The sequence below is a fragment of the Prosopis cineraria genome, unplaced genomic scaffold, assembly GCF_029017545.1.
Source record: "Prosopis cineraria cultivar Desert tree isolate PC_DT_omini unplaced genomic scaffold, ASM2901754v1 PC1, whole genome shotgun sequence".
NCBI lineage: Eukaryota > Viridiplantae > Streptophyta > Magnoliopsida > Fabales > Fabaceae > Prosopis > Prosopis cineraria.
In genome coordinates, this window is record NW_026555332.1 from 55,980,308 (window position 1) to 56,003,489 (window position 23,182).

Sequence of the window (23,182 nt, forward strand, 5' to 3'; positions counted from 1 at the left end):
AACACAGGCTTTCTGTTATTTTAAAAATTCTATTTACATCTACTCAACCATTAAATTATATATGTTGGATTAAAATACTCTCTTTTTATATAAATGTTTAAATATCATTATATGTTAGAATTTTTAATCATGTAAATCTGTTAATCATGTAAATTTATGTAGAAATTTTCTTAAATTTCAAATACATAATATTTCTAACACAGATTAAAGTGTGTGTGTGTGTAAATATAATATAATATAACTATATTAGTGGCGGTGATTAATATAATTTCCTAACGCATACAATTTTTTTGGGGGCCGAAATAACGCATAGAATTAAAAACTTTACGAACCGGGAATAAAATATATAATTTAATTGTATCAGTGCCGGTTCGATGCATGGGACGTTTATTATTGGTTGGCAAATAAATTAGTGCTATTTATGATCAGGGTCTGCTAAATATGCATGGATTGTAAATCGTGAGGAGCTACGGCTGAAATGGAGTTACTGAGATCGTGACAAATTCCATCCATCCATCCATATATGATTAATAAAGTGCTAAATTATAAAGCAGGCGATAAAAATATAAAATGGTCATGCACTAGTTTCATGAATTAGCGGTCCAACATGAACCATCACTGTCCTGCCAAACGTTGAATTTGATCACCATATACGCTACCCGTTGCCCCTTCCGCCTGTCATAGCTTATATATATATATATATATATATATAGAGGGAGTGTGAGAGAATTAGAATTAATAACTAACAATAATAGATAGATTGATAGTTTTATTTAAAAAAAAAAGATAGATTAATAGATAAGGATTAAATTAGACAACATGATTTTATGTTTATTATTATTATATACTCTGAGTTTTAATAATTTTAATTTATTTTTTTTAAAAAATTAATCTTTTCACTTTTAATTTACTTATAATTTAATCTTTCAACGATGACTCGTTACAGTTCCGTCTCTTAACTTTTGACTTGCCTATAACTCTCTCTCTTAACTTTTGACTTGTTTATGCCTCAGTCCTTTAATTTTTTAATGTCAATAAAATTTGCCTTTCTCCATTAGTTCTCTTAATTTGGATCTCACATTAAAGAGTAAGATGATGGTATTTTAGAGCAGGAAGGTATTTTAAAATAAGATGAGAATATTTTTAAAAAATATTAAAAAATAAAGATCAAATTATAAGTAAGAAAAGTTAAGAGACTGAATTATAACAAGTCATCATTGAAGAATTGAGTTATAATAAGTCATGGTTAAAGAATTGAGTTGTAAATAAGTTAAAAATTAAAAAATTAAAAAATAAATTTTTCTTAATTTTTAAAATTAGAGAGAGAAGGTAGTCAACTACATTATGAGTGAAAATTAATCATTGTAAATCCTTTAACGCAATTTCAATTAATAAATCTAAATATTCTAGAGTGTTTAACTAAGTATTTTTAAGAGAAAATCACCTGAAAAGAATCTTTATTGCAAATAAGGACCAAACAATTATGAATTACTCCAGACTTAAGTGTTATTAAAATTTATTGTTAAAAGACAAAACTATTTGTTTGTTTGTTTGTTGTGATGGATAATTGATCATTTTTTAAATGAAAATAATACTTATTTTTATCATAGCACTTTCTTCTTATTATTAAATTAATATTTTAGAGTTATTAATGAAAAAATTAATAATTATTAAAATAAAAAATGAGACCTTTTTTTGTAAAAACTTATTTATTAAATCATAATACTTGTTTATTTTCACTATCAAGTTAATTTTTTAAAATTATTAATAAAAAAATTAATTGTTATTAAAATAAAACAGGACTTATTTTTTTAAAATGATAAATTGTTGTTGAAAGAGACAGTGTGTTGAGGGGTAATTTTATTTTTTTATTATAAATTTTAATTATATTTAAGTTCTTTAATATTGTATAATAATTTAATAATTGTTTGGTCCTCTTGTAATAAAAGTTCTTCCCATGTCCTCTACTATGAGTTTCCCTTTAAAATGATTGAAAACTAGTTTAAATGGTAGATTTTATAAAGAAAAAATAACAATTAAGAACCTTTTAAATAAATTTATAAATTAAGGATCACTTACTGTTAAAATAAAAATAAATGCTTATTAATTTATATTATTTTTTATTAATAAATATTTATTTAAATTTTAACAATAACTCATTATAAATTAATAATAATTTATTTAATATTTTTTAAATTTTTAATATAAAATAACCATTAATTGATATAAATTTGTTCTAACTTAATTGTTATTTTTTTTATAAAAAAAATAAATAATATTCAAGTAATTTTAGCAAAGGTGATAGGACATAATTGCATTTTATTCAAATAAAAAGCAGAAAACGTGCAATTAAAAAACAGAAAACATAATTATGACGTCACGAGCCAGGGAACGATATCCGCATATCGCCTATCGCCTCTCGCCTCAACCAACGAAATCATGGGCATCTCCCAGGCTCCCACTTCTCTGCTTCTTCTCGACAAGCTCCAATGCTTCGATGTCTTCCGCTGTCGGTTATCTGTTTTCCCAGAACATTGGGCAAATGCTTGTCTTGGGCATAGATTGACCTTGCAATTCCTTGGACAACGTCTCAGCCATTGAGTCCCAGACGAAATCTTAAATTAAACGTCATTTCTGAGTTATTTGTTTGAACGAGATAGGCGCAACGATGGGTCCTGAATCAAATTTGGCTGGATCATCTTCAACATCATCGCCTAGTAGCAAGCGTACCCGAGATCCTGAAGAGGAGGTTTACCTCGACAATTTTCACTCTCACAAGCGTTACCTCAGTGAGGTTAGGTCTTGTTTGGTTTCGCAGCACATGTCGCTTCATCAATTTTGTCCCATTATCGTATCTTTATATGACTGATATACAGATTATTATATAAAATGTACACTAGGTTTATTTATATTTTATTACCTGCAGTCATTTTTATTTCTAATTAAAATAACTTCAAATTGTTGGCTGTTTCATAATTTGGCGATTGTATGTTTGATTCAAAGCTTATATCTTTTGAATCGAGGTTGCCCTTTCCAGTTTTAAAACTATTTTGCTTTTCGCCACAATGAATGAGCTAGAATTTGAGACTTGAAGTCGCTGCATTGTTTCTCTTTTTCTTGTACAGATAATGGCATCTAGTTTAAATGGATTGACAGTTGGCGACTCGCTTCCTGATAATCTCCTGGAATCTCCAGCCAGGTCTGATAGCATGCTCTCTGTCAGGTAATTATCAGTATTGGTTTTATATCGTTCTCTAGTTTGCATTTCGGCTGCCGTTTTTGAATACTAACGAGATTCATTAATGTTTTGACTATTGTTCATGTGGTAATTAAAGCAGTACTACCATTTGCTGCCATTATCGGTATTCTTGATATCTTCTTGGCGTCTCTAGGGGTGAATTCTGTCTGTCTGTAGAAACATCATGCATTATTATAGATTTTAGGGTTAAGGGTCATTTTTGTCCTTAACTGTATACAAAAGTTCACAAATTTCTAAATTCAATCATGGGTTAATTCTGTCTCTTAATTTTAAAGATTCCATTTCTCATCATAGTTTTCTCACCCTCAGTGAGTCCTCACATTATATTTTTAATGTATTTTTATTATAAAATATTTGAGTTAAGGGACAAAAATGACCCTTAATTTGATAAAAAATATTAAAAAAATAGTGGGACTCATTGATGACCAATGAACATTAAGTGTTTTTAACGCTAGGGTAACAGAGGGAATATTTAAAGTCAAGAAATAGAATTGATGCATAGTTCAGTGTAGGAGCATTCGTGACTCTTTATATATAGTTTAAGAATAAAAATGACTTTTAACCCTAGATTTTAATATTTTTCATCTGGATCTCATCTAGTATACTTTTATCCGATTTGCATTTCATAAATGTCAGCAGCATTTATTCGTTAGTCATTCATGTATAATCACTTTCGGTATTGCATAAAAATCTTACATTCTAGTCTGTTTTCAAGTATGTTTTCTATTTTTATAAATTGTGTGCATTGCTAAATGGTTTGCATGTTGCATTAACCGAGGCAGCAGAAGGTTTGTGGAAAAATTACATCATGGAAACCTAGATTTTCACCCAGGCACAACCACTCACTTCCTTTCTCCTGAAAAAACCTAACCTTGTAGGCTTATGTGCCATAGAAATCTATTTAACACTGCCTTGGGTCTGGGGCTTATGTTGGCATAACATCCTGTTAATATTAGTGGCCAGAAACTCTGATACAATCATTCAGATCATGAGAATTCCCTTGATTTTAAGGTCAAACACTTCCTCTTGTGTGCTTAATATTTTCCCTTCTGTGGGTTTGAGGTAAAAACGGGGACAATTACGACTTGAACTTATGACATGTTGCATCTCAAACATAGTTACAACCTTCAAAAGGATTTGTGAAGCACTTAGTAAGTTGTATTCTGAAATGGCCTCTTATTAATGATGGATAGATAAATACAGTATGCTAATTGATGATGCAGTTTGTGTTTGTCTTTTCAACAACTTTTCAACTATGGTGAGTGAGACTTTGGCTCAGACTCAGCTCACATGCAAATAGATTTGAGAATTAATTACAATTATATATAATCTATGAACTCTTTGAATTTCTAATATTTCTATAGAGGGCATGACGAAAACAGGCTGAGAGTGGGAGGGTAAGTGATGAATATGTTGAGTTTATGGATTTCCAATTTCTCGGTAGCACAGTGTAAGATCAGACGGGCATAAGGCGAGAGCACAGTGTAAGATCAGACGGGCATAAGGCGAGATAGAAAAGATATCAACAATCATTGTTTAATAAGTGAGCTTAAGAAGTGTCAGGGAACAGGGTGGATTGTTGGAACGTGGAGGATCTGAACAAGCTGAATTTGCTTGGTGTTGAGTAACGTTCTTTTTCTTTTAAGCCCATACTTCAGGCAGCATGTCATGCAGAGTGGCTTTAATCTTTAGGCATGTTCGTTGGTGTGAAAACATTATATGGTCATATTTGTCACATGCATCTGTGTTTCACAATAAACACTTGAACATTTATCTATACTTGTAAATGTTTACATTTAAGAAAAACAAGCATTATTATCTCTCTTTTTTTCCTTCTTAAAGTTGATGTGTCCTATCCTATATAATCCTAATTATGTCCCCATATATGCTGCAAAAAAACTTTTTGACTATTTTTGGTTAATAGTTGAGGTCGATAAAGCTTTCCAGTAAACATAACTTGGTTTATCTAGATTTCTGGCATCAGCATGTAAAAAAGGAATCACTTTATCTTTCTTCTATATATATGTCTAGCTATTTTCCGACGGTGGAAGTTAATAATGGGTTCATGAAGTGGTGATTCTTTCTCACGTTGTCTTCTTCTAAGTGATAAGCTAGTCCAGCGGACACCTTGTATGGAAAATGAGAAGTTAGCAGCGCCAACTGTGAACGGCCAAATCTTTTTGCTTAAAATGACTGTGTTACTTTGCAGTACTCAGCAACTTTTTACTTTCCCCGACTCTACCTTTTGTTCTTTAAATTCATTGGCAGAGATGAGATGTCTTCACAATATTCACCTATGTCAGAGGACTCAGATGAATCAAGGTATTGTGAGACTACTACAAACAGCTGCTCATCCCAACCTGAGAGTCGTCCCACGAGTCCTGTTTCACCATACCGTTACCAAAGGCCTCTCAGTGCATTCTCTTCAGCACCTTCCTCTAGTTCAAATGCTTCACATGGCTCTACTGTGCCGCAGCCTCGTCAACGGGGCTCAGATTCTGAGGGTCGGTTCCCATCATCTCCAAGTGATATATGCCACTCGGCTGATTTAAGGAGAGCTGCATTGCTGCGATCCGTGCAGATGAGAGCACAGCCTCCTGGTGATCCTGAGGATCGGCCATGTTCGTTTATGAAGTCTCTGGATGACTATAGAGAGTGTCAAATTGACGAGTGCCCTTCAATGGGTATGTTGGAGCCTGAGTTTAACCAAGAGAAACCAAGCAGTGTGTTAAATATGAATGTCAAATCGGCTGATTCGGGGGGTTAGGTGATGGCCGTTGATTGTTGGATCTTACCCAACATTTTTTATGGTTTCACGACGGCCTGCCCTGTTGAGCATGTTTTGTTAATTTGCCGCGTTGATGTTGAGATTAGCATGCCCATAGGTTATCATCTCACCTCGATGTCCCCGACTCCATTCTTAAAATGAAAGTGGCTGAAACAAAAATTACATCTTGAATCCATTGCTTCTGTTTCAATTGTGCTTTGGCTGCTGTGCGAGATATGAGTAGGTACTGACGTATCAATCGCCAACGGGTTCGGCTTCATGACTTTCTAAACTAGTCTCTTCATTGAACGTAGAGAGAAAATATACGAGAAAAGTAATTATTTGTTAATTTTGAATATTCCTAAGTACAAAAATTTACATCTATTATGTAAAATATGACGAGCAAAAAGCTAAATGTTGGATGGATCAGTCTGGGAAAATGTTTTATTGCTCCAAAGAAGCATTAATATTACTAAGCGCAGCTAGCTTTCTTAAAAATAAAATAACGTAATTTTAAATGTAAAGTCCATTTAAAAATATTTCGCATAAATAATAAATATAAAAATGCAATAAAATTATGTATTTCATTTTTTTTGCAATATAGATGTGTTGTCTTTTCAAAAATAGCCCCTTGTTTTTATTTTTTGGCCAAAAAATAGCTTCGTGTAATCAAAGGGAAGATTAAACACCTGCCATTATGATTAATATTATAATTTATCTGACGTTTTCCAAATTCTATATCTCCCCACGAATTGCATAAATGATTTTACCATCACCCAACTTCATGTAATTATTCAAACCTTCATCCAATTCCAATAGCATCCTCAATTTCTAAGTAGGGCAGCATCTTTTCAATCTGAAATATATCAGATTTATCCAGTAGACGAGCCAATAAACTGTATGTTCATAACAAAACATGAAATATAAAAAAGAAAATAACTAAGCAGCAAAAATAAGTACCGAATTTTAAAAATAAGGCAAATGGTTTTCTAATACATTAAAGGCCGAGAGACTATTCTACTTAAATTTTAGGGGGAGAAATAACTAAGATCAGTGACCCGCAAAATTTTGAGTTGTCAGAAAGGATGCGGGAGGTGAGGCACTCAATCTCCAACAAAAAACAAAGTTGATATTTGATAATTGCGCAACAACGTCATGCGAATGTTGACAAGATGTTCTTCTTGAGAGTGAACTCATCAGCCTTCGCCGGGTTGATAGACTGCAACAACGAGAACAAGAGATTAAGATCTTACAAGGGTAACCATATTTTGGCAGTACATTAACCTAAAACCACCTCAAGAATATTTGGCCCAGAAACGACAGTTGTGCTCTCTTCTCACATTTTTTTCACGCGAGTAATTAACATATAGCAACAAAATAGATAATCTTAATATTTACTGTGATTGAATAAATGAGATAAAACAATAACTAAATGAACGAAGCAACTGATCTAAAACTGAAGCATGTTTATGCAAAAGATGCTTTGATGTCCCTAATACTGCCAACTTCCCTTAAAAAACAGAATATTACCTTTTCAAGTAAGCGCTGTAAGCGCTGGACTTCATTTTTAGCATAATCAGAACCTTTCTCCAAAGTATTTTTAGCAGCTTTCCAGTAAATCTTCCCATACCTAATTGAAGATATGGAAGGGATATTGTCACATTATTATTACTTAGTAAAAGGGGTAAAGTAGTCAACATATGCAGAAGTTCAGGCTTAAGAACTAAGTATTATTGAAGAAGACAGGTGACGCGAGAAATATTCTAGAAGAAGAATAGAGCAGCTGTAACATTGAGAAGGTACCTTGCAGCAGAACCCTTGAGTGTGTTAACCTCCTGTTGAATTTGAGTAAATACAACTTTCTTCTCTTCATCAGTCGCGGCCACAAACTCCTTTACCAAGGAATCCAAGCTCTCAACTATGCCAGCCTAAGCAGAACATCAAATTTATCAGTAAGACATCAAATGCAACCTCATTTGTCATCCCCCTTTTCATTTTCAGAATAATAAATAAAAATATAAACCCTTGCTTTTTCTTGGCTTATATGAATAACTAACTTTAGAAGTAAGATGTCCTTTTGCATCTCGATGTGTGCCACTTTTTTCATTAATGAAAGACACAAAGTCATCCAAGTCTCTGCCACTCTCGTACTCTTGCCCAGCTTTGTTGCCCTTAGGGAAGAATTTTAGCGTAGGGAACCCGCTAACACCATATCTGTAAAGACACAATTAAGCGTTGAACTAAAATAGCACTTCTAGTTTTTGGCCTCCATCAACTCACTTAAACTCACTTTTCAGCAAGATCCCTGTATTTATCAGCATCCAGATTTGCAATCGCTACATCTTCTTCCAGTTTAAATGCTGTGGCCACCTTTTCATACGTCTGAAGAGTAAAGGACATAAACAAGTTTCCTGTTAGTGCTCTAGCAGAAGATAAAAGATACAGCATAATAATAAGGCAACAATGATATGCACTTACAGGAGCAAGGCTTTTGCAATGTCCACACCTAATAAAATCACAAAAATTCAGAAGGTCTAGTATTAGTTGAAATTGAAAGATTTCAAATAAATAAACCAAAATGATACAAGAAGACTAACTAAATCTTCCAGGATTTTTAGCCCAATTCCAAAGTTGTGAAATAAAAATAGGAAATAAAGCAAAAAATAATGACAAGAAAATTGCTCAAGAATACCATGGTGCATAAAACTCAACCAGGACATCTTTGGTTTCATCCAGGACGACCTCATCAAAATTGTCAGGTGTCAGAACAACTACGTCGGATGGAGGCGTGGCAATCTTCACATTGGTTCCTGTAAATCAATTTCCTGATCAGGAAATTCTGCTACTTCTAATAAGCACATGGTGAAAGCAAACCTAACTTGTGCTAATAGATAATCTGAACAGCTGTAAAAGATAATAGCTCAAAAAATAATGTGCAGTCTGCAATATTATGATGACATGAAACCTAAACCTTTTTATGTCTTGGGAGAGCCTCCCATACTAGAAATCTAAAAGAATAATGTTGTAAGAAGACTGATCAACATTATGTCTAATGTCAAAATACTAGATTTCCTCAAAAGTTACTCAAACACATTAATATCGTCTAGTGTTTGCCTTCACAAAAGTATTCAGCACAACAATCAACAGAAACAACCTCCTTCAGTATTAACAAACTCAGCAAGGGATTCTGCAGTCCGTGGCCCATCATACCTGCATATACAAACCAAAACTAAATTCTAATTCAAAAGGAGGGATGAAAATGAGGCAACAGATAAAACATATTAAGATATAAAAGTTAATCGTGTTTTTGTTTTCAATGAGCAAACTTTTCCTTACTTTTTGGGTTCCAGAGATCCTTTTGGGAACCACTGAATAGTTGGGTATCCAGAAACCCCATATTTGCTGCACAAACTTTTCTGCTCATCACAATCCACCTACAAAAATAAAACCTGTGTTTAGTCAAGTGAAGTCAATGAATTTCCAATTTGAAATGTAAAAAGAGAAACAGAAAATTTGTACAGACAGCAACCATTGCCCGCTGCTTCATTTTGAGGGGGGTGGGGATCCCATATCTTGTCCAGATATTCATGCAAATTTAGATGAACGGATCTCTTTAACTATCACATTTGTAAAAGAAAACCAGGAAAAGGAAAGGAAATATCAAGTTGGGAACTTTGAAGACATAAGAATCCTGATGTCACTATTGGAAAGCACGATACATTAAAAAGGGGGCGCATATGCGCAACATCAGTTTTTTTTTTTTTTTTAAATAAGTCGCAGCTTAGACTACTTGATTAGAAAGGTATACAACCACTAAGAAATTCCGAGATAAGAAGAGGATTACCATAAACAGTCAATAATTTTAGATGGTTGGCAAACGAACCATAAACTAAAGCGTGCAAGTGCCAGCAATAAAAAGGTATGAATAAGGAGAAACACCAGGGTGCTGACCTTTCCTATCAAAACAGATTTGGCTTTCTTGAAGCTGGTACCCAGCTTTTCATAATCTGGTGCAAGCTTTTTACAATGTCCACACCTATCAAGACAAAAGTGGGGGAAACATATAAGAATGCGTCCAACGTCACGGAACTTCTCATTTATCTAGATACGTCGCCTCAAATACTTAAGAGTATATGACTTGTATCGGTTATATAGCTTCATGGTAACCAAGAGAACTTCAAGGGTGGATATTAGCCATTTAGATACCCGAAAGTTCAGGGTCCCATCAGTAAAACTGTTATTTCGCTCCCAACTTCTTTGAAAGCTTTTTTTGTCCCTTTTGTGTTCAAATCCTTAAACCCGTGACATTTAGACAAACTCTTAAACTTATGATGTCTTCTATGAAAAAAAGAAGAACAATCCCAAAATCAAATAGGAAAGGTAAATGAGTCGTTGAAAGGGATGCGATCGAAGCAACGTCAACATGGAAACGAATATACAAACCCTAACACTTGCATGTTATGATTTCTGATCAACGAAGAAAAGTGGATTAATAATGCGTTACCAGGGGGCGTAGAACTCAACAAGAGCTCCTCTGTCCTGCCCGACTTCCTTCTCGAAGTTTTCTTCGGTTAGTACGACGACATCATCTGCTGAGGCAGTTAGGACCAGCAAAGCGAAGGCTCCGAGGCTTAGCCAGATCTGATACTTGTCCATCAACCTCTGGTTTTTGTGTAACAGAGCTGCTATCCCGAAATTAACTCTCGCAATTGCAGTTTTATATCAAGGTCCACGTGCGGGAGGAACCCTCGATCCAGTAGTGTAACGGAGTATCGGTTTCGGCCTAGAGTTTTGGTGAAGTGGCAGGATTTGATTCATTCAGCAGTCTGGAGACTTCAGATGCGAGTTCTGGATTCACGATTACCGATAGTAGACTCGCAACCGTGACCGGCTACTGTCGATGTGGCACCGAATGATTGGCCCGGTGGCAACGTTCGACGTGTCACTTGCGAACACCTGGCGGCTGGCACCATGTCGCTCACAGTAACACGCTTGCCAGAAGACGACGGGTCAAAGCAAGTACTGATGTCTTCCTCTTGACACTATGTATGAGCATACGACAACGAATCTAATTATGTGATTTTCCATGAGTTTAAATTTGGAAGTATCATTATATGAATTAATGACAATCAAGATGAGAGATACCACACTACGGAGCATGTGGTGTGTGATTAGGGGCATAATTCTACTACATTATATGAATCATATCATAATGCGCTCAAGAAGAAGTAGAGGAAGAAGACAGGGGGTTGGGCAAGAAAGAAAGAATAATTAATCACAGTGGGCTGTGGTTCTAATTCATGAGCGGTAATAAAAAGTGGATGTGAAAAAAGATCACGTCACAACCTTGCATTGCGTATATATAAGGATCAAGTACCTTCAGACCTGTTTAAAAATTCAAATTCAAGTAAACATCTATTTACCCGGCTTATAAATAAATTGCCTCATAAGTAAAAGTATGATAATGTTTATAGAGTGTGACTCATGAACTAGGAAGGAAGTAAACTTAAAAATACTAGCCGAATGCCTTAGCCGTGAGATTGGTTAAAGCCCGTTTATTCCCATCCAAAGGAAGAGAGCGATTTATATTAGTAGTCGGGTCAGATTTCAAGGATCCAAGTCTCATGGCTTTTGTTTTTCTGACCACCCAATGATCCGAATATATGGGCCCCCCCAAAACGCGCTCCTGTGCGTCAAGTCGTTGGACCCCACAAGTTGTTATTTTTCCCAATAAAATATATAAAAAAAAAAAGATTGTTATGGCGCATCAAACTATTAAAGGGAACAATGTTTTAAAAAAACACAAAAAGGAAACAACGGCAATACGCCACGCGGAGTCATATGATTGGTTCAAACAGCGAAACGCTCACAGTCATTGGTCAGGTTGGGAATGAACACGTTGTCACGCTCTTGCAAGGCGGAGGGGATCGTTTCCGTTCCATTGGTGGAATCACTTCCATCCTGACTTCGTGGAAGCTGGACTTGGAGACTGTAAAGTAAAATCAACGACACAGACAGGGATAAAGGAAGAGAATTTGGGGCGCAAGGGAAACATATTCGCCATTTAATTTTCATCGGAAAACCTGAATTTCGCGATCTGATACGAGAGTCCTAACCCAAACTCTCTTTGATCTCTCTACTTACCTAAACGTTCATGGCGCATCGAAGTGCCAAGCTGTTGTTCTTTTTATGCGCTTTCTGCTATTTCCTCAATGCCATTGCGGGGTATATCACTCTTTTATCCACCTGTTCTCCTCCAAAATGCTCCAATCTTTAATAATGCAAACTATCGGGCTTCTATCTTACTTTTCGACCTTTTGCAGAAAGACCTATTACGATATACTTCAAGTGCCGAAGGGCGCGTCGGACGAGCAGATAAAGAGGGCGTATAGGAAGCTGGCGTTGAAGTATCATCCCGATAAAAATCAGGGAAATGAAGAAGCTAATAAGAGATTTGCTGAGATCAACAATGGTATATCTGATTATTTAGTTGATTTGTATGGGTTTGTTGAACATTTATCTTCTTTGGTTTTAGCGGATTATTATTATTTTTTTCTCTTTTGGTAAACATGATTTTAACGGATTTTGCTGTCGGTTTGGGGTTGCATGGTTCTTGATGGTTGATAGCTTATGAAGTATTGTCGGATAGCGAGAAGCGAAAAATCTATGACAGGTATGGCGAAGAGGGTCTGAAACAGCATGCTGCTAGTGGAGGCAGAGGAGGCGGAATGGGAATGAACATTCAAGACATATTTAGCTCGTAAGTCCAAGACAAGTTCTTATTTACCTTGACTACAAGGAGAGTCATTTTTCCCAGGGGTTGGGGGTGGGCGTTTTTAAAAATAGTTCTTATCACGTAGTACTCGAATTCTTCCTTGACAATTTTTTTAATGGCCAGGAATGTCATTATGTGTTTTATTCGTGAACTTTATAGTGACTAACTCGCTAGATCGTCCATAGAGGGATACTATTACGAGTATCCTACTTATTGTAGTGCCTTCGTTGTCTTTATGATGGCCTGGCATATTTAACTTTATCCAATGAGATATAGTTGTCGATCTTTTGTTTGCAAAGTAAAACTGCTATTTATTGAAATTTTGCAACCATGGCCACTTAGGGCAACTCTGACTGCTTCTTTCAGTTTCTTTGGTGGAGGTTCAACGGAGGAGGAGGAAGAGAAAATTCCTAAAGGTGATGATGTCATCATCGAATTGGATGCATCTCTTGAAGATTTGTACATGGGAGGCTCGTTGAAAGTAAGTTTATTTCTATCTGTTGCTTTTACGTACATGGACTAAAACTATATATGTACTGTGAAGTTTTATTTATCCGTTGGGCAGAATTAGACTATTTAGCATGTCATACCTGATTTAAATTCTGTAACATTTTATGCCCGGGATTTGGGTGCTATTAAATTTTAAAATTGGAATTATCTGATTGGTTTTTATATGACAAAAGGGTAACAGCAAGGCTAGATTCACTGGCAGAATCAGATGAAAGGAACTAACAGAACTAATTTGGAACTTCTCAATTTTAATATATTATATGCATCTATGTGCGTGTACATGCTAGTTCTGGTATCTTGATACATGTGTTTCACACCTGACTAAACATCTGATTTGCCTGGAGCATATTCTGCATCGGCCGTTTGCCCCTATGCTTATCCATCTTAGACACTGTATTATATAACCAAATACTGTTACTGATCAATGCTTTGGCAATAACCGGGCATGGTTAGGAAATATTGCAGTTATTACACTGCAGTAATTATCAAGCTCTAAGGTATATTGGTATCGTGTTTGCCAAAGAATTGACTAGGCATTTAGTGGTTTTATTCTGTGTATGATATTCACATTTTAAATGATAGGTTTGGAGGGAGAAGAATGTTTTAAAACCGGCACCTGGGAAGAGACGCTGTAACTGCAGAAACGAGGTTTATCACAGACAAATTGGTCCTGGGATGTTTCAACAGATGACAGAGCAGGTAGTCATCATTGCTAAGAGTGTTGAAGGAATGCAAGTTTGTGTTTGTTATTTTATCCTTGTGGTTGTGAATGTATATTTTATGCAATATTACCACAGAAATGGGTAAGGTATCGTGCAGGTTTGTCTGATTTCTGCTGTTTATGTACCTGGAGGTTTTTCAGTCAATATTATGTTTTTTCTTGTCCAGGTCTGTGAGCAATGTCCTAATGTCAAATATGAAAGGGAGGGGTATTTCATCACTGTTGATATTGAGAAAGGCATGCAGGATGGGCAGGTAAGCGTTCATTGTTTCCAAATATGGGCTCAATTAATCAATCATTCACAATATTATGTTTCTCATTGTCTGTTGGGGCTCAACCCCCCCCCCCCACCAAAAAAATGGAAAAAAAAACGCACAAAAAATGCAGCCAAAACAGATTGTAGGAGACTAAGGGGAGTGAAAGAGAGTTGGAAAGGCTGCAATTATAAAGGTGGGAGAAATAATGACGTCAAAAGGAGTAGTTAATAACTGGTTGTCACGGGTGTAAAGAAAAGCTGAGAAAATAATTTGGATCTGGTTTAGAGTAGAGAGAACCTCTCTCTGTTGGCATTGTTTGTGCATCGCCTTGTTATTGTGTCTGTGTGGGAAGTTTCAGTTCCTGTGATTTTGGTGAAGTCTGTATTGCTATGATTTGTAGAGCGTTAGTGTAGATTGTTTGTAACTAATATATTCTCTCATAATAACTAATAGATTGTCCGTAAAATGGATCTGAACTCTGAATACAATGACAGCTATGATCCAATTCTATGTCATGGCTTGTGGAATATGGAATTTCTCTCCCTCCTCCTGTGGGCTTCTATTAATTTAAAGAAAATTCTGATTTGATGTATATAGAAGTTAAGGGAATTTGATGATAACATGTTTCGGGTTTTAGATTGCATTGACTATTAGTCAGGCATGGTAACAAATTCCTTACTTTTCGCAGGAGGTTCTGTTTTATGAAGATGGTGAGCCCAAAGTGGATGGTGAAGCTGGAGATTTAAGGGTTAGTGACTGAGTGATTTTGTATTTATTTTGGCAATTGTTATATCAATGTTATGCTTGCTGATGATGTGTACTTTATTCTGATCAGTTTCGCATCCGGACAGCACCCCATGACCTCTTCAGAAGGGAGGGCAATGACTTGCACACCACTGTCACTATAACACTGGTAAACATTACGCATTCATTTATATGGGTATCGAATTATGAACGTGTAGTTAATGTACCTTGAATGTACTGGCCACAGCTGAGGCGTGTATTTGGTAGTAGTAATCTTCGGCTTTATTACCTTTCTTTTCTTTTCTCTTCGTTCTTTCTTTTCGTTTTTTTTTTTTTCGGGGCCAAACCCATGCTTTATTTCCTTCAGGTTCAAGCACTAGTTGGTTTTGAGAAGACCATTAAACACCTGGATGAACATCTGGTGGACATCAGTTCAAAGGTGAGCATGTCGTCATTGCATATCTTCATTGGTGTTGAAAAGGATTAACAAGCACACATCTGACGGACTATTTCTTGACTCGTCAGGGAATTACGAAGCCAAAGGATGTCAAGAAGTTCAAAGGGGAGGGCATGCCGTTGCATATGAGCACTAAGAAAGGAGATCTGTACGTAACTTTTGAGGTTCTTTTCCCCAGGACTCTAACGGAGGAGCAGAAAACACAGATAAAATCAGTTCTTGGTTAGGGTCCAGAGCACAAGTTACTTAGTCCAACATGTCCTCAACCTAACATTATTAGGTTCTCGTTGAGAAGGAAAGCCACGGGGGTTCCCCTTTTTTGTTAGTTGAAAAATAGGTGTATACTTACCATTCTAATCATTGCGCATGTTGTAACCTGCCTTCCTGAGTTATGGTGTATTTTTTGTCATCTTCTCTTTACCAGTGGGCAAGGAAAATGTGACACAGTAAAATATCTCATCCTTGATTGTCGTCCCTGAAGTCTGAAATCGTTTCCCAGTGAATTACACGTTCTTGTCAGACTCTTTAATTTTTATTTTGAGGGGCACCTCACATATTTCAATTTCCCCCCTAATGTATGGCCACTGGCCAGAGCTCGCGTCGTAGCAAGATGACGATGGAATAGTGGTAAGTTAGTAAAAAGCCACGGGATTTTTCTTTTTCTTTTTTTTTTTAAACATGAAGAGGTGTCATTAATCAAGACAAAGGATGCAAGATAAATCAGTTTACAGATTAAGATTTATTCTTTCTATCATCCACCACCTCCTGACAAAATGGTTGTGGTTGATCAAATTCAAAGACGCAAGTCAACGATTAAACAAGTACTCCCTCGCATATTCCATGGTGTCTCTAGATTGGTGTCGGCTCGCATTGTTTCTTGTAAGTGGATTAATCGTCTCCGCATATATATAGTCAATTAAAACTTGAACTCATAAATTCAAATGGTAGCACATGTTGTGGCCTTGAATAGTTCCAATAATCTCAATAATTACAGGAGAAAATTGACCAACATTAGATTGAAATCTAGCCATTCATTCAACATGACTGTTTCAAATCACACCTCCATATTTGGAAATGTCATCCTTATAGGATATATTAATGTCAGGATGTGGATCATTTCCCTTTAGCCTGTACCATTGCCTAGAGGTTTGTCATAAAATAATAGAGGTATTCAATACACACTAATTAGTCTTAGCATTGTGTAGAATTGCCTCGTTCAAAAAAACTCTGTCTGCATCTACATAAGAGAAAGCGGTTACAGGAGGATAGATAGTAAATGATCCTGTTGCTTCTATTTGAAAAATAATATAAATTATTAAATAACAATTATAAATATATAAAAGAAAATTACAAAGAACTAATCGACAAAAAATGAATTACTAATATATTCCTGTAATTAAGTTTTACATTGGCAAAAAAAAAAATTACGTCTAAATTGGCAAAAAAAATTATCACAAGATTTTTTTTAGGACAAAATAGACAAAATTACCTTAAAATTTTTTCTAATGAAATCTTAAACTTTTATTTAAAACAATTGCCCCCTACCATCAATGACATCATTTGTTGACCATTATTTTTGACTTTATTGGCCACGTGGCACTCTACTCTCTCTAACTCACGGTCCACGTGCTGTCTTCTCCTTCCCTTTACTCTCTCCTTCTTTAATCCACCTTCCCCACTGTTCTTCCTTTGCTTTCATCAGTGAGTATGTGCGGAATGCTCATCGTAGCGCCGCCCACAATCTCCATTCAATATGCCGGAATCCTCTTCTTCCTTCTCCATTCTTTCCATACGTCAACGCTACGATGATTGTTGATTCGTTGCCATTGGGGGGTTCAATTAGTGATCTCTTCCTTCTATCGTTTGCAATTACAAGATCAAGCTAACCAGTACCTAGAAGGATGCTCCGATTTGTTCAAATTAAGCACACCACAACAAGTGGAGGAGGGATACAATGTCGTTCCATACAGGTTTCAAGATCGCGGTTTTCCGAGTGGGATTTTGTGATCAAATGTTGGTTTCCCTAGGTGAAAATCCAATATCATCGAGCTATGGTATTTCTTCTTTTTGGTTTTTGTTTTTTGTTTTCTGCCAAGAGCTATGGTGTTTCACTTATGCTTGTCTACGTTTACTTTGGCTACGAAGTTGCTAAATTGCTTGCTCTATTCAATCTTGGTAGGTTGTGTTGTCTATGCCTTTGTTTTAGTTTATGTGGCTATTTGTGGGTCACTCTTCAGGCGGAGGTGTGGCTGGAGAATCTAAGTGGGTTCCAAATTTTCAATGCTACCGAATGAGTTGTTCAGACAAGGTGGTCCCACCAGACCTAAGTTGACTCTCAAGCCATTAAGGTCACGAGTCTTCACAAGAATGGAAATGTGGGTACTAAACATGTGTATGGATTGAAATTTGAGTTCTTGTTGAATTTAATATTCTTCATTTAGGAAGGGAATGCCAGTAATATGTGTAACTCTGAGCATAATGTTTGCTTTTTAGCTTTTACGTTTTTGTTCAATCCAAATCTCATTCATGTTTATGAATTTAGTAAAAAAGAATTACTGATGAGTGAGCATCATTGCCGCTATGATTGGCATTTGGAAGTAAATAATACCGCCAGAGACCTCTACAGTGTGAAAAGTGTTCCGTGGCCAAGGCTAGTGTTGATATGCGAGTAAGAAACAAAAGGGGAGGGGGGGAGGGTGAGAAAGGAAATCTAGTTAGCATGCCATGTCTTTTTTTCCTCTCCTCAAAATCTCATTTAATTTAATGGTCAATTAACCTAACATTTAACTATGGGGAGAAATTTCTCCATTCTTTTAAGTTTCGGAACAATATTATTTAAAAAAAAAATTAAAACATCAAACCCTGAAAGAAAAGTTTCAATAAATTTTTACTCCTTTTTAATCCGAACACGCCCTTAATTTCCTTCACTAAAATTTCTCTATAATTTTCCCAAGCATGATGCATTTAACATTATAAAGGGGGGAAATATTTAAATTACACAAGGGCAATGTGACAATTCTAGATTTACAAAATACAGAATTTCAACTCCCCATTTTCACTCCACATAAAATGACTTCTCGTGATGCATTTCAAAAGTTCTGGCCTAGCCAAGAAAAGGAAAGTAATCGCTTTGGTCCAAACATATAAACCCCCTTCCAGAAAGAATTAATAGTCTTTTCTATAAGTAATTTTGAATAAACTAGATAATCAATTACTTTCTTCTAATTTTATCCTTTCACAATTTTCTACAAATAGAATAAAAGATTACAAATGAGATAATTGTTTATGAAGATAATACATTTAATAAGGACAAATTGAAAATAAAAATTTCTTTTCATATAACATCAACAATTTAATTACCTCGTTGGTTCGATGAGGAAATTAAAAGTGACTTGTATAAAAGATTGAAGGGAGCATGCGGCATGCTTTAAACAAATCTTATCATTCAGGTTCGTCTGCCTCGAAAACCTTCCTCAGCTTCTCTTCATCTGATTCAAAAACCTTTCTCGCTTGTTTCAGTTCTTCATTCATAGACAGCAGTTCCGTACAGCGGTTAAGTTTTGGCAAGTCCTGCGGCGGAAAAGAATTTGATACCTCAGGACAACAAAAATACCATGAACTGGCAGAGAGCACCATACATCTTCACATGATAGGGGAGAAAATGAATCAAAAGAAGTTGAACTTGAGATGGCTGGGGCTTCGTTGTGCTGAGAAGGAGCTTGGTGCATTGTTTAGGTGAAGTCAATCAGTTCATGGAAGTTCACACCAACAATGATAATAACCTTCAGTGGGTCGGTCTAAGACTCTAGAAGTTTCATTTTGTAGTGACTTGGTGTCAAGTTAATACTCGAATAGTTGTACCTCGTGCTAACTGCATGAGATTTTAATATGACGCTATCATGCCCTGGGTTTTAGATACCTTCAATGAATTGTCTGAACCTGATAGGATTTATTTTTACATGATATTAGGCTTATTATGTTACTTGCATATCAGCGTATCTATATCAGTTACTTCTTCATTACAAGCAAAATCTCAGTTTTTATCTGATCTTTCGAATCCACTGATCAATTTCTAGGAAGATCTGGGTCAGCTTCTAGTCCATTGATCAACGATGATCAGCTTCTTTGTAACAGAGAAGAAATTAATTAATACAAGGAGAATTCACAATTCCCAAGCTCAAGTTTGATTGCTATCTGAGGCAATCAGCAAACTTAAACAAGACAAGCCACTTAGGATGACACTTTATTACTGTTTTAAGATAAGTACAATTTATATCAAATTTGGTTATACAGAAGGCATCGTTTTGTCAAGATATGCTAGAGTTTAACTATATATGCAGACCCAAAAAAAAAAAATACCTATATATGAATACTAGGTCAAAAGTTACTGTTACTTTATTATTCCCAAACCATGTGCAAATAAATGTTCCTAACCATTTTATGTATCCCCTGTAACTTCTGCAAAGGATTAATCTAGTTTGATACATATTTATTGATGCTTCTAAGTTCTAACGACTTTATTAGCCTCAATTATTGACAGCAGGCCTTTGCAAGATGTAGCAAAGAAGCCATAGATTTCTGCTGATGAAAAAATATCAGAATAGCAGATTCCCGGCAGTACTTTGAAAGAGTCAGATTTAAATTTAAACTTGTTTTTTGCCTAACAAGAAGTTTCAGTTAACATGAACTTAGGCAAAATATTATAACTCAGCAGTAATCTCGGTGCATAAGGGATTATGGAAGATTTCTCATTTGTGTTAAATTCTTCCTTTTAACTCCCTACATGGTACATCTAGGTGAAGGATTCTGTTTGTTAGCTGGTGCTTCTACAAATGACTCTGTCATGGATAAGATATGTTATAAAATATTGCTCAAGAATTTTATGCTCCAAGTAAAAGTTTCCTATGTTAAACTTGAAGCAATAAAAAACGATACCTTGCGAATCAAATACAGGAAATCCTCAACTGACAACTTTCCTCTCTGCGATCCAATATCCTGGGCTTTGTGTACCTCAAGAAATGGAAAAGGGGAAGAAGAGGAATAAGGAAACAAGCCAACTTATCTGTGGCATTCATTGAGCAATCAAAGAAAAATACACAAAGCCTGAGCCAATGCTTACCAGTTCTGTAACATATTCCACAACGATATCCTCCATAAGTGCTACACTTTCAGGCAGTGGCTAGTTGTGCAATGGACAAAAACAAATAAATAATATATAGTAGTTCTGGCATATTCTTTTTGCTACAACACAAAGGTTCAGAACTCAATCTACTCTCCCACACAGCCTTATCCTCTCAGATGGCTTAATTCTTACATTTTCAATTTAACATAAATATGCACTCAAAATTATCAATATTAACACTTACATTCGGATCATCTCCAAAACCATACATCATGTGCTGCACTGTAGCAACCAATAAAAGGTTAAAATAAAGTACAGATAAGTTAAAATGTTTCAAGAACTTACAAAATGATTCTTACATTCCTTTTGGAAAACTCCTCTTTTGCGTTTAGACGAAGTTTCTGAGGGTTGTGAGGATCCAGCTCTTGGTTTTGATGAGGGTCCGGCAGAACTACTCATTTTTGCCCAAGTTCTGCCACGTAAGAATCTAAAACCAAAAACATGCATTTCAATAAGTTTAATTCGTGAGAGGATGAATTTCATTAAACGGCAGATCAAAAAATAGTTCAGTCAGGGAGAAGGAAAAACGAATAAAAAGACGGGGAGTGGGGACTCGAGTCCAGAGTAGGGGGAATAGTAGAACTCCAAAACAGACCATGAGATTGGGTGCTATATAGGCAAAGAGAGAGCATGGAAATACTTAAGTTTATGGACGAGATGGCTCTGAGATAAAGTTGCGGAAGTGAAATACGACCTTGAGGCAGTAGGGCAAAAGAAAATGAACTTGTATTGCAACAAAAACAGTAACAAAGAGAGAGAGAGGGTTATTTCTCCAAGCAGCAATAGGTGAAGGGGTGGACATGGACAAGGTTGAGCAAGACAGGGCCCTTGCCCAATGCCCAACCCAAAGGATCAACAGGCTGTAAAAAGCAACCCGCTGCCCAACCCTGCCTGCAAAAAGCCCTAAAGTTTTGGGTTGGGCAGAACGGGCTGGGCACCTTCAGGCTGCCCAGCCCTATAATTTCACCCTGCCCATAAAAGACCCCAAATGAATTCACATGATAAAAACCTAGCAAGATATCCAGAAAATCATCAGACATAATCTGCCACACACTGACACAAGTACTAGGACAAACACCACAATATCTAGAAATATCCATTAATATCCAGAATCCATAAATCCAAAATATAACACGATTAACACCCATGCTCAATAAATTCACATAATTCTTAGGACAGCACAATATCCAGAATCCATAACTCAACCCAAAACAACATTCAACATCCAGAATTCCTAAAAAACATTAAAACAACATATTTCAAAAATTCTAGCTCCAACAAGGCAACATACTGTAATTAAATCCTCCAAGTCCAAATGGCCTGTGATGAATCTCCTTGAAGTTCACAAAAGGTTGAAGCATCTGGGAAAAAGAAATACACAAAAAAAAAAAAGAATTAACATATCAAAAACACAGTAAAAAAAAAACAAGAAATAAATGCGCAAGAAATCTACTTGTAAAGAAAAGTACAAAACCCTTCAATCAGCACCAGCAGTTACTAACAGATCGCAACATCGAAGAAATTCCATTATGGCCTTATTATTACTGGACCCAATTAAACAAATAGGTTATCGCACAGAATTTTGTCCACATTAACACAGGATCAAACGTTATAATCTGCAAATATCACATCTGGACACACAACTAAGGAAAATGGAAAAGCATACACAACAAATAACTCATTCAGATCGCAACATTGCAACAAAAATAGAGAATGAAGAAGAACAAAGTAATGCCTCTCTAGCTCCAGCAACATTGCAACAACGTGCAGAGGCAAACACGAACTGATAAATTAAAAAAAAAAACTGAAGAACAAACTCAGAAAGCACACAGGTGACTGAGACACAGACGAAACCAAGCATACACGCACACGCGAACGGAGAACAAACGACCGAGACAGAGACAAGCGACCAATCGAACACGGCCAAGTAAGAGCACAACACGCTGACTAAAATCTGGAGACGAGCTATAGACGAGCAACACAGCCGAGAGCAAGAAGTGAAGAAGGGAGAGTGGAGGAGTCTGGAGACAGGACTGGCCGAGTGATCGACAAAAGTGGGAGAGAACCGATTGGGCTATGACTTATAAGGGTGTAAACAGTAAACACAGATAAAATGACTAAAATCTCCCTCTTGGTCCTTGCTTGTTACTTCATACCCTTGAAAAAATTAAATATATGTATATGTAATCAAAAATCAGAGTGACATCTTGCCGTGCGCTATGTCTACCGCTATTGCTAAAGGAATGACGGGATGTAAGGTTCGCTTCTCCTCGGCCTATTTGATCGGGTATTGCCCACCCGATCAAATGTCAGGCAATTCCGGTTGTTCCGTTCGGCCTGAATGATAAAAGTAATTTTATAATTATAATAATGTATCTGTATAAATAATATATAAACATAACAATGATATAATATAAGTCTTATCTATTTAATGTTTTTAAGTAAGTAGGTCTTCAAAAATTCTTAAGCGTGATTTATTTATTATTAAATATGTTAAAACAGAGACTGCT

General features: G+C 35.9%; 4 protein-coding genes across 8 annotated transcripts; 2 read left to right on the forward strand and 2 right to left on the reverse strand.

Moving 5' to 3' along the window:
• The first annotated feature begins 2,401 nt into the window (after window positions 1-2,401).
• Window positions 2,402-6,218, forward strand: LOC129310690 (uncharacterized). Its single transcript, XM_054952607.1, has 3 exons — window positions 2,402-2,794; window positions 3,126-3,223; window positions 5,528-6,218. Exons 1-3 carry the CDS (start codon window positions 2,669-2,671, stop codon window positions 6,024-6,026), a joined length of 723 nt encoding a protein of 240 aa, XP_054808582.1. The 5' UTR covers window positions 2,402-2,668; the 3' UTR covers window positions 6,027-6,218.
• Window positions 6,219-6,816: 598 nt separating this feature from the next.
• LOC129310678 (probable protein disulfide-isomerase A6) lies at window positions 6,817-10,863 on the reverse strand. 2 transcript variants are annotated; one of them, XM_054952592.1, is made up of 11 exons: window positions 10,531-10,863; window positions 9,978-10,062; window positions 9,363-9,460; window positions 9,181-9,236; window positions 8,719-8,836; window positions 8,505-8,532; window positions 8,317-8,408; window positions 8,084-8,240; window positions 7,830-7,954; window positions 7,557-7,656; window positions 6,817-7,245 (listed from the first exon to the last, which is right to left on the reverse strand). In XM_054952592.1, exons 1-11 carry the CDS (start codon window positions 10,680-10,682, stop codon window positions 7,180-7,182), a joined length of 1,077 nt encoding a protein of 358 aa, XP_054808567.1. In that variant the 5' UTR covers window positions 10,683-10,863; the 3' UTR covers window positions 6,817-7,179. The 2 variants fall into 2 exon arrangements, with proteins under 2 accessions (XP_054808567.1, XP_054808575.1); XM_054952600.1 differs by lacking the exons at window positions 9,978-10,062; window positions 10,531-10,863 and adding an exon at window positions 9,550-9,573.
• A 1,076-nt stretch (window positions 10,864-11,939) lies between these two features.
• Window positions 11,940-16,019, forward strand: LOC129292551 (dnaJ protein ERDJ3B-like). Its single transcript, XM_054930119.1, has 10 exons — window positions 11,940-12,251; window positions 12,350-12,498; window positions 12,654-12,786; window positions 13,168-13,282; window positions 13,894-14,010; window positions 14,200-14,286; window positions 14,978-15,037; window positions 15,125-15,202; window positions 15,401-15,472; window positions 15,559-16,019. Exons 1-10 carry the CDS (start codon window positions 12,181-12,183, stop codon window positions 15,715-15,717), a joined length of 1,041 nt encoding a protein of 346 aa, XP_054786094.1. The 5' UTR covers window positions 11,940-12,180; the 3' UTR covers window positions 15,718-16,019.
• A 2,659-nt stretch (window positions 16,020-18,678) lies between these two features.
• LOC129298534 (transcription initiation factor TFIID subunit 13) lies at window positions 18,679-22,766 on the reverse strand. Of its 4 annotated transcripts, none has more exons than XM_054937046.1 (7): window positions 22,536-22,754; window positions 21,964-22,033; window positions 20,972-21,099; window positions 20,857-20,894; window positions 20,610-20,669; window positions 20,426-20,500; window positions 18,679-19,060 (listed from the first exon to the last, which is right to left on the reverse strand). In XM_054937046.1, exons 3-7 carry the CDS (start codon window positions 21,069-21,071, stop codon window positions 18,932-18,934), a joined length of 402 nt encoding a protein of 133 aa, XP_054793021.1. In that variant the 5' UTR covers window positions 21,072-21,099; window positions 21,964-22,033; window positions 22,536-22,754; the 3' UTR covers window positions 18,679-18,931. The 4 variants fall into 4 exon arrangements, with proteins under 4 accessions (XP_054793021.1, XP_054792960.1, XP_054793080.1 ...); XM_054936985.1 differs by having other exon boundaries at window positions 22,542-22,753; XM_054937105.1 differs by lacking the exon at window positions 20,857-20,894 and having other exon boundaries at window positions 20,958-21,099; window positions 22,542-22,766.
• Window positions 22,767-23,182: the final 416 nt, after the last annotated feature.